This window comes from Cyprinodon tularosa, unplaced genomic scaffold (assembly GCF_016077235.1).
Source record: "Cyprinodon tularosa strain WSP-4 unplaced genomic scaffold, ASM1607723v1 ctg634, whole genome shotgun sequence".
Taxonomy (NCBI): Eukaryota; Metazoa; Chordata; class Actinopteri; order Cyprinodontiformes; family Cyprinodontidae; genus Cyprinodon; species Cyprinodon tularosa.
Window position 1 is genome coordinate 454,683 of NW_024039379.1, and position 17,389 is coordinate 472,071.

A 17,389-nucleotide genomic window follows, 5' to 3' on the forward strand; every position below is an offset into this window, starting at 1 on the left:
TCCAGGTCATAGTCATTCCGTAAAAAAAACAACCAGCGGCTGCATCATTCCACTCCGTCCGAGTTCTGGGTAAACCCTGTTCCGCCCTCCACAGACTGGAGTCTACGTGTCTCTTCTTCTCTGGAAACCTGAGTGGCAACAAATCCTCTCCTTCAAGATTAACAACTCCAATTTCCCACTGAGCCTGAATCTAACAGTCTGTCTTCCCCTTGTGTTCCAGTTCGGAGGAACTCTGCACTGAACTCAAAATACTCTTCAATAAAACCCGTTCAAACTTTAACTCTGTTTCTCACTGTTTGGCTTAACTGCATGTGGGTCCGAGCTTTAGATAAAATCATGACATCGGCACAGCGCAAATGAAACACAGGATGTCCATAGAAAAATAAAACAGAAACTCAGCCGTCTGCTGGACACAGGCAACACTGCCTTAAAGATACACACTCAAAAATAATGTAAACAGAAATTAATATTTCAGTGGTAACAATATCATATGTACATGTAGAAAAACTACTTTCCTATCCATTCTGGTCAGCGGAGCAGTGGTTTCTGATGTTGTGTTACATGATCCAGTCTGAAGTATTTTTCATATATGATTAAGTTTCAACAGTTGGAGGACAACATTGCCACTTTTGTGAAGAACGAGTTGAAAAAGATCCAGAGGCTTTTGAGTCCAGGTGATCCAGAATGTTTGGAGAGCCAAAGGGATGAAGAGGAGGTATTGGAAGATGAGGATGAAGAGAAGAGAAGCAGCAGAGAGGCACTTATGAAGATCATAGTGAACTTCCTGAAAATTATGAAGCAGGAGAAGCTGGTTGAATGTCTTTTGAGCAGTAAGTGGATTATTACAAATATGTACCCTGATGGATAAATCACAGATTTACTGATGTCTGAAAAATGTAATCACATTTTTTTCAAATAGTCTTGGGATGATCATGTTCTCTCCTCTCTGATTAAAGTTTTTTGTTAATTTAGAATCTCCCAAATTTTGTCAAGACAAGCTTAAATCTGGTCTGAAGAAGAAGTTCCAGTCTGTGTTTGAAGGTATCGCTAAAGCAGGAAGTTCAACCCCTCTGAACCAGATCTACACAGAGCTCCACATCATAGAGGGAGGAACTGGAGAGGTCAATGATGAATATGAGGTCAGACAGATTGAAGCAGCATCCAGGAAACCAAACAGACCAGAAACAATAATCAGACCAGAAGACATTTTTAAAGTACCACCTGGAAGAGATCAACCAATCAGAGCAGTGATGACACAGGGAGTGGCTGGCATTGGGAAAACAGTCTTAACCCAGAAGTTCACTCTGGACTGGGCTGAAGGCAAAGCCCACCAGAACATCCAGTTCATATTTCCATTCACCTTCAGAGAGCTGAATGTGCTGAAAGAGAAAAAGTTCAGCTTGGTGGAACTTGTTCATCACTTCTTCACTGAAACCAAAGGAATCAGCAACTTTGAAGACTTCCAGGTTCTGATCATCTTGGATGGTCTGGATGAGAGTCGACTTCCTCTGGACTTCACCAACAAGGAGATCCTGACTGATGTTACAGAGTCCACCTCAGTGGATGTTCTGCTGATAAACCTCATCAGGGGGAAACTGCTTCCCTCTGCTCTCCTCTGGATAACCACACGCCCTGCAGCAGCCAATCAGATCCCTCCTCAGTGTGTTGGCATGGTGACAGAGGTCAGAGGGATTAGATCAGTAGCGACTGGCGTGGTTTGGTATTACATAATTTAGTGGGTTAACCCGGCTCTGGTTTTCCCACAACATGCCGATCAGAGCCGAGGAGATTTTAACGCGGGTTGCTTTCTGAGTCGTTTGACCTGGATAGACACACGTCAGTGAGCTGTCACTCACTGCCACTGCCACTAAAAGCCCATTGTTCCGAGGGTTAAACAGATTTTTGGGGCAGTGGGAAAATATTGTTGCTGACTGGCAAGAAATAAACAACATTAGTGATCAATCATTTAATAACAGATTTTCCTCCCTGTTTCCTCAGGCTAAGTTACTGTAACCTCTCAAATAGAAGCTGTGAAGCTCTGTCCTCAGTTCTCAGCTCCCAGTCCTCCAGTCTCAGAGAACTGGATCTGAGTAACAACAACCTGCAGGATTCAGGAGCAGAGCTTCTATGTGCTGGACTGGAGAGTACAAACTGTAAACTAGAAACTCTCAGGTAAATGATCTCACATCCTGTTGGAAGAAGACTTCTTTCCATTAACTGTTAATTGAAAAGATGGATATTTTATTTCAAAAACTTTTTTCTCAACTTTGTTTTCTGACCATTATCTCACATGAATCCAGACAACAGCTTAATCCTTCATCTTAGCTAAATTTTATTCATGCATTGATGGATTTGTAATGACAGATTTTCCTCCCTGTTTCCTGAGGCTGAGTTACTGTAACCTCTCAGAGGAAAGCTGTGCAGCTTTGTCCTCAGTTCTCAGCTCCCAGTCCTCCAGTCTCAGAGAACTGGACCTGAGTAACAACAACCTGCAGGATTCAGGAATAAAGCTTCTATCTGCTGGACTGAAGAGTCCAAACAGCAAACTAGAAACTCTCAGGTAAATGGCTGAATATGGCCTTGCATTTATCAAGAACTAAATAACTTACTCCACCGGTACAAAGTGATCTGCCACCAGATTTAAAAACATTGAAAGTCATTTAGCTGCCATGCAGTGCTTTCAGTTATTTTCAGGAGTGTTAAACCTGAAAGTTACAAGTTTAGCACAGCTAGTGGCTAAAAGTTACACAGTGTTGCTTTAACCTTTTAAGCTCCAGTTTATTGTTTTTTTTAATTCTGAAAATATTTGTTACAGCACTTGGGTTCTACCGGAACATTGTCATGTTGTCATCATGTCTTGAATTGTGTGTCTGCAGGTTGTCAGGCTGTCTGATCTCAGAGGAAGGCTGTGCTTCTCCGGCCTCAGCTCTGAGCTCCAACCCCTCCCATTTGAAAGAGTTGGACCTGAGCTACAATAATCCAGGAGAGTCAGGAAGGAAGCTACTGTTGGCTGGACTGAAGGATCCAGAATGGAGACTGGAAGATTTCAGGTATGGAGGAACCTGCTGCAGGTGCAGGAAAAGTCTAATAGAGGAGGAAGAGGTATTGCCATGATAATGAGGAGTATGACCTAATGCTATTAATTTAAAATGGGATAGCAAACAAACCAACCCAGCAGTCCATTTATGACATAGTTTTGAGAACAGCAGGGGGACAAATATAGCTCCATGTGGAAACAAATGTTTAACAGAGCAGACAGAAAAGACAAATACAAATACAAATTAAATTGAACTAGTTTCTGTTTTGAACTGCTGTTAATGAAGAATTGAAGCCAGGCATACACTGTGTGTTATTTTCAATCATGCAGCTACAGCTCAAACTGTATGATGAAACCAAAGAGTTTAAAGGTTCACAGCTCACGATGTATGTTCTCACACCGTGTGACTCGGTGCTCTGATGCGATCTACCTGCTCAAACTGCACGTCCAAGCTCCACACTCAGCGCCGAGAGATGGAGCTGGCCGAACTCGTCAATCTAGAGGAAGTATTAGAAGAAGAACTTCCTTATTTGCAAATGCACAGTGCTCGATGTTCTGGTAAATCGGCTCGTACCTCTGCTTCAACAGCAGGATTTATCCACAAACACCTCACACGGCCGACTGAATTTTAAACATGTTAAATTATCTCCCAACAATTCCTAATCAGGGGTGGTCGTTAGATGCTAATCAACCCTCGTTACCTCCTGTACACTATAAGACGCACAATCAGGCTGAAACTTGGCCATATCGAAAAAATTCTTGCAGGACTGGAGAATTGGCCCGAAAAGGACAAAAAAAAATGTACAGGTCGACCAGGATCTCGCTTGAACTAAAAAGAATAAGAAAAAATATTGCTATCCTAGGATTTTACCTTTTTCCCACACAGATAACTCTTTCATGAACACCAGTGGTGAGATACGCACCTTTTAACATGTGAAAACTAAGTACGAAAAACCTCATCCGAAATGATTTTGTGTCAGAGACGCCCATGCCATCGTGTTAAAAAGAGATTGATGGTCTAACTCCCCTCCTTTCAGGTTGGAGCCTGCTGGAGAACGATGGTTAACACCAGGTCTGAGGAAGTGTAAGTTAGTTTTTCATTGGATTCATGACAACAAAGCAGCTCACATTCAACCATCTTCAAACTGTCCATCAATCATTCAGGAGTCTTCATCAAAGTTCAATAAATGATCAATAACTGCAGCTGGATTGTGTTTGCTCTCTCCATCAGATTCCTGTCAGATCACCATCGACACAAAGACAGTGAACAAATACCTGAAACTGTCTGAGGACAACAGGAAGGTCACATGTTTGGGAGAGCTTCAGTCCTATTCTGACCATCCAGAGAGATTTGATCTTCCTCAGCTTCTGTGAGGACAACTGCTCTGACTGATCGCTGTTACTGGGAGGTTGAGTGGAAAGGAAATATTTGTATATCAGTGAGTTACCAGAGAATCAGGAGAAGAGGAGACATGAGAGACGTTTTTTTTGGATTGAATAATCAGTCATGGTGTCTGAGATGCTCTGAGGGTGGTGGCTGTTCTGTGTGGCACAATAACAGAGAAGCATCTATCCCTTCGCCTTCTGTCTCTAACAGAGTAGCAGTCTATGTAGACTATCCTGCTGGTGTTTTGTCCTTTTACAGTGTCTCCTCTGACTCATTGATCCACCTCCACACCTTCAGCACCAGATTTACTGATCCTCTGCATCCTGGGTTTGGTTTTTCGGTGTTAAGTCCTGGTTCCTCAGTATCTTTGTGCTGAGGTGAGTCTAAAGAGTCTAAGATCTACATGTTGTTTTTTTGTTAGTTTCTTATCAAAGCTTTAGATTGATAATCAGGATGTTCTGTTTCTCAGTTTTTTTATTTCATTCATTATTAAAAGTTCATTGAAATGTGCAGTTTTCTCAATCAACAGAAATTATGTGGTTCTGCCGGCTTCTAATTTTTGACAAATTTTATACTTTCATATGTTAAAACTTATTTTAATATATTTGCTGCAGTTCTACTTCATGTGATTTTTTTTCCTCTGGATTTGATTCATATTATCCTGATTTAATTCTGTTCCTGTTTTCAAATAAAATTAAATTCTGATACTTGTTTGAATAAAACAGATTATTTTAAAAATCCCAACGTTGATGTAATGTACAGAGAATCATTCTATTTTCTTTCTGAAGAGTTTTGAAATGAAAGATTTTGTTTAGTTAAATAAATGGCAAAAACAAATAAATGATAAAATGATATCTGTTCCATATTTCTAAACATTGAAAAAACATTGATAATGAAGGAAGAGCCTTAGGATGGTGTTTAGACTAAAATGAACTTTTTTATCTCCAAACTGCTACCTTGGATGCAACACCAAACCGGGGAGCTGTCCAAACACCAGCAAAAATAGAACAAACAACCACACTAGAACATTTCCAAATCAAAGTCCCATTTAAGAAAAAGTGAGCACTCAGAATAGGTTCTAGTTTAAATCATTGTATTCCCTAAATTTTTGGACTCAAAAGGTGAAGAACCATTTTACCATGTCGATTTTATACCGCAAGTTACTTAATGAACCAACCCTGGTTGATGGCAGGATTTGTTGACCTTATCCTGAGTGTGTGAGTATCATCAAAAATTATGTGGCCTTCAACTTCAGGGGCCTTTAGCAAATTAGTATTCGCTCTTAATCAGAGACTTCTGCCTTCTGTTTGTGGTTAGGGCATAGGGCTTTGAATCCTGAGATTGGGAGTTCGACCCCCTACTCCCCCAGACTGCCACTCTTGGTCCCTGAGCAAAACCCTTAACCCCACACTGCTCCCCGGGCGCTGCACAATGGCAGCCCACTGCTCCTCAAGGGGAGGGGTTAAATGCAGAGATAAATTTCTCCAATGTGAGATAAATAAAGTTCAATTATTATTATTATTATCAGGTTAGCTAAAATACCTCCATTGACCATACAGGACATAGAAAAGACCGGTATGGAATGAAATTTATTGGATATCATAAACTTTAAAAAAAAATAAAAACCTGAAGACTGCAGTGCGCAAAATTACTCTGCCTGGTGGAGTTAATATGTTGTAGCTGTTTTGCTGGCTGTGATTATAGCTGCAACTCCCTTGAGGTATATCCCTATCAGATCTGCACATCAAGAGACTGACATTTTTACCCATGCTACCTGCAAAACAGCTTGAGCTTAGTGAGTTTAGATTGAGAGCATTTGTGAACAATAAATTACAAATGCTCTTCATTGAAACATAAAATCAAGCAAAATCTTGATTTTATGTTCCTAACAGAAACATTGTTAGGTGAAAATGAGATATCGATTTTACTGGAGACCACACCTCCTAATTACATTTTCTTCATCATGACAGGCTGTTTAAAAAAGGCAGAGGGGTGATTACTTTGTTTAATGATCCACTAAAGTGCAAAACAGTGCTCCTTGGTAAATCTTTTGTATATCTGGCCATCAATGTAATTCAACCCAAAAGTACTTTTTTATCTCAAAAGCTAAATTAAATGTTGCAGTAACACATAAGTTTTTTTTTAATCGAGATTAATTATTAATAGCTGTAGGCAGAACGGATACTGTATCTGTCTTGTCTTGCACCTGATGTGGAGAAGCCTTTAACTGAAGACATTTTGTTGTTGTTTAAAAATGTTCTGAAGAGGGAGCTCACTGTTGTTTGTAATTTTCTTCACCTTATTAAGATCTTCTTTTTTTAAAAACAATCTCCAGAGATTTTATAGGAGTTCTTAGAACAGAGCCAGCTTTATTTATTAGCTGGGTGAGCCTTTTTAAATCATTAGCTCTAATACTGTTACCCTGGCAAATGATGCCAAAAGAGATCCCTCACTCCACAGCTGGGGTGGCCTTGCTCATTGCCCCCCATCATAGTCGTCACATGTTGGAGTTTACCCTGGTCAACAAGAAGGTTGGGGACAGGCCTCTCATCATTGTCTCGGCCTATGGGCCCAACATCGGGCAGAGTGTTAGGGTTGTTAAGTTTCCCCAACTTTAACCTGTAAAAAAATGAAACAAAGACAGTGTAAGATTTTTCCTGACAGTGCTTTGCAAAGGGGAGATAGGCAGAGTTGAAGAATAAATCTCTGCATCTCCGCTTGGCTCAACATTTGCCAGGCTTTTTATTGAGCAGTCAACACATTACAACAGCAGGCGTTAGTTTCGATTACGCAGTCTCTTAGACATAGCATGAACGTTTAAGATAGGGAACTTGCCTAGTTTCAGTATACGCTTTACACAAGTTTGATGAACACCCAGTCTCCTAGCTTAATGCTGAGTGGTTCCTGTTGGGAGACAGAATCATTCGGCAATAAACTTGCTTTTGACGCTTCTTTTTCCTGCAATACTTTTCTCATATAGTCTGCAAAAGTTTATCTTCTTCTGCTTTGTCTAGGTCTGATTGGAATAGTGGGATTCTATAACGTCTTCCATGAATGATTTCAAAAGGAGTCAACCCTGTTCCTGTAGGTGTGATTCTCATATACAGTTAAACTAAGTCTAAACATTCTGGCAAAGGCCTTCCTGTTTCTTCCATGCATTTATTAAGTCTGCTTTTAATTGTTACATTAGTCCTTTCAACTAATCCTGCACTTTGTGGGTGATACGCACAATGATTTTTTAGATCTATTTTTAGATTGTCTGCCATAGTACTGATCACTTGGTTCACAAAATGTGGTCCATTGTCACTGTAGATGGTCTCTGGGATGCCATATGTAGGAATAGCAAATCGCTTTTGCTACAGTTATGGCTTCTGCTTTACCTGATGGGAAGATTTCAACCCATTTTGAGAATGCATCAATCATAACTAAACAGTATTTGTATGGACTGCTTTGCGATAATTCAATAAATTCCATGTGCATCTTTTAAAATGGAAATTTGGATGGAGGAAACTGTCCTCTTTTAGGTCTCATGTTGCCTTGTGGGTTATGTTTTATGCATGTGATACATGCTTTACAAAAACTGCATAAGAATGAAATCCATAGGTAGTAAAATGTTGTTGTATAACATTACACATCCCTGCTGCAGAATAGGGAGGCTCAAAATAGCTGCAGTTCTGAACAAACTTTTTGGTAAGACAGGCTTGTCACAAACTTGGTAAATTCCACTGTCTGTTTTAGTAGTTCCTTGTTTGTTCCAATACTTTTGTTCTGCTAGTGGGGCTTGCTCTTGTCTGCTCCTTAAAACTTCAGAATCAATGGGAGATTTATCATCCTCATCTTGTGAAACATATATATCAGACACTCTAAACACCCCTGACGCTGCCTGTTTAGTGGTTTCATCTGCAAGTCTGTTACCGCAGGAAACTGCATCCTTCCTTTTTTTTGTGTGCTGCACATTTACACGGCTATGTTTTGTGGTAGTAATATACCTCGGAGAAGCTGCTTCAGTAAACCGGCATGTGTTATTGTTTTGCCCAGTAATCATTCCTCTTCTGTCCCATTGTTTAGCAAAAAAGAAGTGTTCTGTTCTTTCCAAACAGTTATGTGGTATTCTATCATGCTCAGTGGGTAAGAGTGTTGCAGGATTCAATGTTGTGCATCTCTTAATCTGAATGTGAGGTTGGGATAAAAGAATGGCTGTGTATGAGAGATGTCTAGCTGGTGACAGAAAATTAATCTTAGCCTGTAATAGTAAAACATCCACTGCATGTGTGACATGTAATGTGAGCGGATGGTACAGGACAACATCTGATGAGTATTCTACAGCTGTTGCAGCTGCGCACACAGCCTGTAGACATGCTGACAGAGCTTGGGTTACAGGATCCAGCCGTTTAGAGTAGAAAGCAATAGGCTTTTTATTGCCACCATGTTCTTGCAATAACACACAGGTCATAAAACCGTCTTTACAGTTGATAATCTGATGGAAAGGTTTTTGGTAGTCAGGTAAAGACAAAACTGTGGATGACATAAGTTCCTTTTTAAGCTCCACAAACTTTTACTCGGCCTCAAAGTTCCATTGTATTTTGTCTTGTTTCTTGAATACGTTTTCCATCAGCAGACAATGAATGCTTTAAATAAAGAACTTCCTGTCTCACCCATTGCAACTTGTCTTTAGAAACTTTATTTCCTGTTTTGCAGAGGTGATGCACAGTAACTGGAGTGAATAAGCTCTGCAACCATCCTCTGTTTCTGCTGCTACTAAAATCTTATCTAAATAGACAAGAATCTGGCTGTCACATTTGGGAACAAAATCATCCAGGCAATTCCAGAATAGCTTGGGTAAAAATAGTAGGGCTGTCCGCAAAGCCTTGGGGAAGTCTGGTATATGTAAACTTTCTACCCTCAAATGTGAAAGCAAACCAATATTGAGAGTCAGGATGAATTGGTACTGAGAAAAAAGCATTACTCAAATCAATAACTGAAAAATATTTGTTTTCAGGGCTTAAAGTGTTTAACAGAGTGTGCGGATCAGGAACATTAGGGGCTCTAGTCTGTACAGCTTGATTTATAGCTCGCAGGTCCTAAATCTTTCTTCAATCTTATTTATTAGCCTTTTGGACTGGAAAGATGGGGGTATTGCATGGGGAATCAGAGCATGGTCTGATTATTCCTGCCATGAGTAATTTTTTTTACAACTGGTCTGATACCCTCCTGTGCTTCCTTCTTTAGAAGGTACTGTTTTATTCTGGGCCTCCATTGTTATTTTGGTTGAATGGTAACTGGAGAAATCGTTGTAATTAGACCTACATTTGTTGGGCCCGTTGACCATAACTGCAGAGGAACATTTTGTAAATCAAGTTCCTCTTTTTCAGTTAGAAAAAGTTCAGTTTGTCAGTCTAACTCATGTACTCTGGTCTGTGAGTCGACAACATACTTAAGCTCAAGTCTGCTTAGGCCAGTTGAAACGCTAAAGGACCAACCACAGTGATTTGGAAGTGTGTAATCTGTAGCTGCGTCTGCTACTTGTAAACGGGGGCCACTGTCTTTCCACTGTGTTTCACTAGAACGGAAAAGTGATATATGTGGCAGCCATGGGAATCTGTACAAAGGTTGAAGCTCTGAAGGTAACAAAACAGTTGCAGCAGCAAATGAGACTCCATCAGTGTACAAATATAGACAGCTAATTGGGACAACCCCGTTTCTCAAAAATTGCTGTGCATAGTCTGTGTCTGGACTCTGAGAAATATTCATAGTGACATGGAGTTGACTAGGGGGCATTTCATGTTCTGGCTTGGTGAGGGTTTGTTTAGCCATTTGCATTAAATTAGAAAGCCAGAATGGGTCCCTTTTGTTCCAGGTGTTTAAAGCATAATAAACAGGACCCTCGGTTGATGAGGTGAGCATCACCTGTTAGGGTTAGGGTAGGCTCTTTCAGCAGTCATGCCTCCTTTAACAGGGAATACGGCTATCCCTAATTGCTCCATCAAATCTCTGCCTAACAGGTTAATAGGACAAGATGGGGACAAGACAACTGAGGAATAACATTCCCTGCCAGAAATGGGATCCCTTATTTTAGCCTTTTGTGAAAAACACTCTCTGGTAACCTGTCCGTTGGCTGCTTTGACCCAAATGGAATCATGAGATTTTTTCAGTTTTAAATCATCTTTAACACAAGTTCTACACGCACCAGTATCACATAGAAATGGTTGGATGGATGGATGAATGGATACTCTGCCTTTTCAACACCCACCAGCGGAAACACCCACCTACCCAACTGACAGACGGAAACTCACTATACATCAGCCAATCTTATCCTCCCCTCTCTCATGACAAGGCACGCACCTCTGGATGACCTAAAAAATAATCTTTAATATCTCTTAAACAAAAGTAGCACAAACAATATTTTTTTCTGCACAAATCTGCACTAACGTTGCACTAACCATTCAGTCTATTTGCAGAGTTTTTTGACGTGGGTGGGGTGTCAGCTTCACGCAGCTGCGCACGAGTCCTATCATGAAAAAAGGTTAATTGTGTGACCTGAGTAACGCGCAGTAACGGGGTGTCTGCAATGGTAACTGCGTTATAGTTACAGTCAAAGTAATTAGTTAGATTACTCGTTACTAAAACAAGGTAACGGCATTAGTAACGCCGTTATTTTCAACGCCGTTAGTCCCATCACTGTTTGCGGCACATCTAATGACCCCAGGTTAGCTGGAGGGGCAGTAGGCCTTCTTTGAACAATTTCATTGTCCTCTGGACGGAAAAACATCACCTGATTTTGTTGATCAGAATAGGGAGGCGGAGACTTATTATCTCTATTTTGTTCTGCTTTTTTTATTGCCTCACGCCGGTTTTGGGCTTGCTCTAACCAGCTATTTACAAGTTTTAACTGGTCCTTTTTTTCTTTTTTCTTTTTCCCATTTTTAGTGCTGACACTAATTTCTAGTTTTTGCACCACAGTTTGCTACTGGTCAACTGTTAATTTTCCACTAACTCCATATTTTCTTTTCAATTTATCAAGATATTGTAAGTGGTCTGGGTTTATTTGACCCATATATTTTTCATCTCCTTCATGCAAAGGTACTTTACTTTGAGGTTTTCCCATTTTTTTTTTATTTATTTTTTTTTTCTTTTTATGTTATTTTTTTTTTTATTTCACTACTCTGTGTTGTGTTGTTATTATTATTATTATTATTATTTATATCTATAACCGGTTTAGACTTCTATTTTGCGCACTCTGGGGACTCCAGTTATCCTTACGGCTCCAACAGTGCTTGTTCCAAAAGCGCTTCTCTCAGGGACTTCAACCCTTTTATTTCCTTGGTACCTTTACCTTATGTCTCTATCAGCCTTGCTCCGAGAGCACGCCATCCATGTCTTGAACTCCATGCAGGTTGCCTCTCTGTCTCAGGGTTACAGATACAGCAGCTCTCTCCTATCAGTCCGGCTCCAAGATGTGCCCATATCCTGTGTACTCTTAGAGACACGAAGGCTGTCTTGATTAGATGACCTCCGTACACACCACGACATCCACAATGTGAAGGAAGGCCTTCTGCTCTGTCTAATCAGACTAACAAATTAACAGTGCACATGATGTATAAATAATAAAACCTAACAACTCCCCCTGATAAGTTACCGTTTTTACAGGTAACTTAAAAACACAAGAAGCGACACATCTTTGAAGGACCGGGTGACCCAGAGAGCATCTATAATTAGTCATGTATCATTAATTAGGGATCAAAAGTAATCACAATCAAAGCTTCACAGACCAAATGTTCTCACTCAAGACCACAGTTTCAGCATTTAACTACAATTTGGGTGTCATCTAATTAAAGGAAAGCTGTTTTAGTTTCCTATGCGCACATTATTTTAAGTTACCTTAGCCTAGATAACCTAAGCCTATAAAGCTAATAAGGCCAAATTCATCTACTCTCACTCCCACCTGGAGGCCTCCTAAACGTGACCGCTCCTCATGGATAAACCATCTATCCAACTTTACCAATCATTCAGTCACAGTAGGGGACGTCACAGGACAGGTTGGGCCGTTCTCCACCGGAAAACGCTACCCTCTCTAAAAGGTAGTAAAAACCGGGGTGACCCCGGGGAAATCCCACTCTCGGCCAATCTGAGCAAGAAAACCCCGTTTTGAATCTGATAATTATCATTACCAACTACTTAAAGAACCTGTAAGGTTCAGAGTCTTCCTACATCAAAGAAAAAGTGGCATAAAACGTGATCTTGGTGGGTCTGGAGCAAAATGTCTCCATGATTTTCATCAAAACCAAATCAAAATAAATCAAAACATATACATCACAATTAGGTAAAATAAAGAATTATCCTGGTCCGAGTTAAAAACAAATTATGAATATCACTGATGATGATGGATTCTTTCAGTGTCTCTATCACTCATCAATCTAATTAATCAATCAGAGTCTCGTATGGCCTCCTCCACAGCCACTTTGGTCTCCATGCAGTCCAATGGCAGATAGATGCTGAATCCATGTGGTGGTTCTCCTGGACTGTTCTCATCACAGTTCATCAATCCTTTCCTCCTGGATCCTTCGACACACAGAGAGTGCAGTCAGTGTTCTTATCACGATAAACAATGTCTTCAATGAGCAATTCTTTATTCACTCAAAATCTAAGTGCAGTCACAACCAGATATTCTTATCCACAATTACTTTCCCTTATCCCTTAAATCACCATTAAACTGACAACATTTAAATTAATTATCCATGGACTCTGTGGTTTTTCAGCAGATTATTTCAGTGTCTATTCAAAAAACAAAAAATAAAAAAAAAAATAAAAAAAAAATTCCCCAAAAACTTTTAAACATTTAACAAAACCCCAACCTTTCAATCCCGGGGCAGTTAAAAGGTTTTTAAATCCCAAAAATGTATTCAGCCGAAAAAAAATCCTAGGGATGTTTTCCGCTCATCTTTTTTGTTAAATATAAGCTCAAAATCACTGAAACTAATATAATCAAATTCAAAGGAACCTTAAATTTTTAAAAAAACATTTAAACCCCTTTTTTACCCCATTTTTAAACACTAAAATTCAGGAAATTAAAAAAATTTAATTTTTAAAACATTTCAAACTTCATGGGCCATATTGGGGGTTTTAAGTCCCCGTTTTTAAAAACTTGAAAACTGCTTTTTAAAGTTTACTTTTCCCCCCTAACCCCCCCCTTTCCCCCAGAAAAATTATTAGAAGTTCTTTAAATCTCTAAGGAAAAACCCCCAGCTTGGCGCAGATTCCCCCCTATTAAAAAACCCCCCCCCCAAGAACCCCCCCTTTTTAATTCCTTTAAGTTGGTGCTTTTGAAAAAAAAACCCCCCTTTCCCCCCCATGTGGCCCCTTGGGTGAGTTTTTTCCCAAAGGGGCCGTTAACCTTTTTGGGTTTGGGGAGGCGGTTTTCCCCTGACAGTGTATTTGGGTTGGGGCCTAGAAACTTTTTTGGATCTAAAACCGGGGAAACGGGTCGGGACCACCCCCGGTTTCCCGGGTTTTTGGAACAAAAAAAACTGTATCTTGGAGCAGGGGTACCCTCCAAAAACCCTTCAAAAAAAAGTTCGTTTTGCATGCGGGAAAAAAGTTTACCACACCCGGGTTTTTCCCTCTCTTTTCCCCCAAAAGCAGTTTTTTGAAACCAATAAAAAAGCCCCTTGGGGGCCCCCTGGGCCCCCCAAAACCCCCCCCCTGAAAGGGAATAAAAGCCCCTTTACCTGTGCCCATCAGCAAAAACCCCACATAAAAAGGTAGAAGGAAACAGAGCTAAAAGGGGTTTTCCCTTCCCCCTTCAAAGGGGTAAAAAATGTCCATATTTGAATTTTTCCCAATCTGCTAAAGCTAAACACAGGAGGGGGTCAATTCGGGGAAAACCTTGCTGCTTGCCGTTCCCAAAAAACTCAAAGGGGCAGTACAAATTTCCCCTAAAAGGTGTTTGAATTTCAAACTGCCCCCCCTCTATTAAAAAATTTGTCCAGCAAATAGTCCATTTAAAATTTTTTCTCCAAAAAAAAGCATGTTTCCGATGAGGAAAAAAAAAACAAACAAAACAAAAACAAAGAAAAAATAAAAAAAACAAACAAAAAAAATCTTTTCCCCAACATCCCCAGAACCAGCAATAGTTGTCATATCGGGACCCCTGAAAAAAATTTCCCAAAAAAGGGCAGGAAACAAAAATCTTTTCCCTTATATTTGTTACCCTCAAATAAACTAAACACTAAAGTTTTCCCTTCCCCTCAAAAATAAAAAATTGGGCCGCTGTAGTGAAGTAAATCAGGGTTTCTTTTTGTTTTAAATGCAAAAAATTTTATGGTTCCCCCTTTCCCCCAAAATTGTATATACCCCCCCTAAAATTTGCTATCTATAAACTCTGTTCGTAGTAAAAAAAAAAAAACAAAAAACTTAATAAAAAAACAAATAAAGTAAAAATAAAAAAAAAAATAAATGGGGAAAGGTTTTTAAATTTTTCCCCGGGGCCCCTTTGATATTGAATCGCCATAAGCCTTTTAAACACTTTTAAGTTTTTCATGGGGAAATTTTGTTTTATTTTTAATTAGAAACCATCATTTTCCCTATAAAAAATTTTTGGCCCCTAAAAGGGTTAAAATTTCCCCCAAAAATTGAAATTTCTGTTAAATGAAAACAAAACCACCCCCCAAAATTTAAATTTTTCAAACTTTTTTGCCCCTTTTAATAATATTACCCAAATTTAAACCCAACCCTGCCCAAAACTTTTTATAAAAAAACCCAGGGAAATTTTTATCACATAGAAAACACCCTCTAAACCTCTTTTTTTTTCCTCATGTAAGAATACCCCCCCCCCCCTTATGATAAAAAAGGAAAATTTTAAGCAGACCATTTTAAAACCCCGGGGGTTTAAAATTTTACTCCTAAAATTTTAAATTTTCAAATTTGTTTTGCCAACCCCCCGCTTCTAAATTTTTTCTCTTTAAGAAAAAAAAATAAAAAAAAGCAATAAATAGAAAATAAAATCCCCCAAACTACCCCGGGGACCCGCCGAATTTTCCCCCCAAAAGAAAGATATTAACATTAAATTCCACTTTTGTTTTGACCCCGTAAAGCAAAAATATTATTCCCTTAAATAGATCTGTATTACAAAACGGGTTTAAAAATGTTGCCCCAAAGGTTTTTTATTGGAATAAGAAATCGGGGGTGTCATTCCACTTAATCTTTTTTTTTTTCATTCCGTCTTGCCCGATGCCCCCAAGGACCCTTACCATAAACCCCAAAACCCCCAAGAAAAGTGTTTTTTTTTCCCCATCTAAAGGGAAAGGGGGGAAAAATCCCAGTCTTTTCCTTTAAATGCTCGCATCTAAACAGCTGCAAACCCATCCCCACCCTCTGAATTAAAAGGGGCAAAGTAATTCAGCCGTCCCCCCTTGTAGGTTTTAATCCCCCTGCGGCCTCAAGAAAAAAAAATTTTCCAAATGCCCTTTCCCCAAAAACAAAAAAACCCCCCTTTTTTTCTTTTTGGAAACTTTTTCCACCCCTTTTTTTTTGTGTAAAAAACAAAAACCTAAAAAAAAAAATTTAACATGCTTCCCACGCATTTTTGGGGTTTTTTTTTTTTTTCAACAAAAGGCTAAGATTTTAGAAACAAACAAAAACAAAAACAAAAAAAACCCATACAAACCCAAACAATACAAAAAAGAAAAGGACAAACAAAAACCCCAGTGGTCCCTTTCCGACTTCTCCCCAAATAGTTTTTTGGTTAAATCTGTCATTCATTTAATCCCCCTCGGGTTCACATACTGCCCCAAAGGGGTTCCCACCCCAACAAAATCTTTTGGGGTTTCCCAAACCCACCACATCCTTCTCAAAACCTCTTTGGGGTTAAATAATCAGAACCAAAAGGGGAATTTAAAAACAAACCCAAGCCCCCACCCAGAAGGCCTTTCACCCCCCGGGAACAAAACAGCAGCTCAAAATCTTTTTGCACCCCTCTCTCGGGCCCAAGGGCTTGGCGTACTTACACCACCCTTCTCCCCCTTTTGTCCTGATCCATGGTTCCGTCCATCCAGTTACTAACCCAAGCCCATTTCCCAACCATTCAAAACATATTCAAATCCCCTTCAAAATTCAACAAAAAGGGTTAAAACCTAATTTGAACCCCCCTCCTCTCTTGCCCCAGTCACCTCCCCCCCCAAAGTTTCCATTTAAACATCCAAAAACTTCTGCGGGATTTTGGGAAAATAAGGGTTAATGCAAAATTTTAAAAACAAAAACAAAAAGGGGGGGAAAGAACTTTTGTCGCCTGCCCCTGGAAGAAAAAAATGAAAACATTTAAGGATTGTTTACAAACACAGCCTGAAAAAAAAAAAAGAAAAATTTTTAAAAAAGCAAAACGTTTCCCCCTGACCTCCTTAAAAGGGCCTTTTGAATAATCATTGCCCCGCTCCCAAAAGCCCGCACCCCGTCACTCTCTTTCAAGCAGGGAAAAAGTAAATGACCCCTCTGGTTTTGTTACCAGGGGAAAAAGCAATCAAAAAGTTCATCAATTAGTCAATAGTTAATCACTTCATTCCCCAGAAATTTGTAAATTAGCAGAATTTAACCCAAATCATGCAAAAAAGGGAAGGCCCCAAAATGAAAAATGAAAAAAATTTAAATGTTTTGTAATGATTAAGATTCAAATTAATCCAGTTTTTTAGGCCCGTTTCCCCAAAAGGCCCTTAACAACCCGATAAAAAAATTATCGTAAAAAATGAAAGGGTGAAAACCCCCAGGGGTTTAGGTTTACACCCCAAATTGTTTTCTTTTTTTCTCTCCAGCCTTGTTTATAAAAGTTGACCCCGCTAATCTGCTGAGCTCCTGCGGGTATCTTGGCCATATGCTGTGTCCAGTTCCAGCTCGAAGAGTGATTTATCCTTTCCCTAATCAATCTCTAATAAAATCCTAATGAGAGAAAAATGAAACTAATCAATCTCTAATGCAAT

The 17,389-nt window shown here is 39.5% G+C and overlaps 1 protein-coding gene and 1 pseudogene across 1 annotated transcript; both read left to right on the plus strand.

Moving 5' to 3' along the window:
• Positions 1-550: 550 nt before the first annotated feature.
• LOC119798753 (protein NLRC3-like) lies at positions 551-1,736 on the plus strand. The gene is made up of 2 exons (XM_038308360.1): positions 551-830; positions 973-1,736. Exons 1-2 carry the CDS (start codon positions 590-592, stop codon positions 1,734-1,736), a joined length of 1,005 nt encoding a protein of 334 aa, XP_038164288.1. The 5' UTR covers positions 551-589.
• A 1,774-nt stretch (positions 1,737-3,510) lies between these two features.
• On the plus strand, positions 3,511-5,131 carry LOC119798754 (annotated as a pseudogene).
• Positions 5,132-17,389: the final 12,258 nt, after the last annotated feature.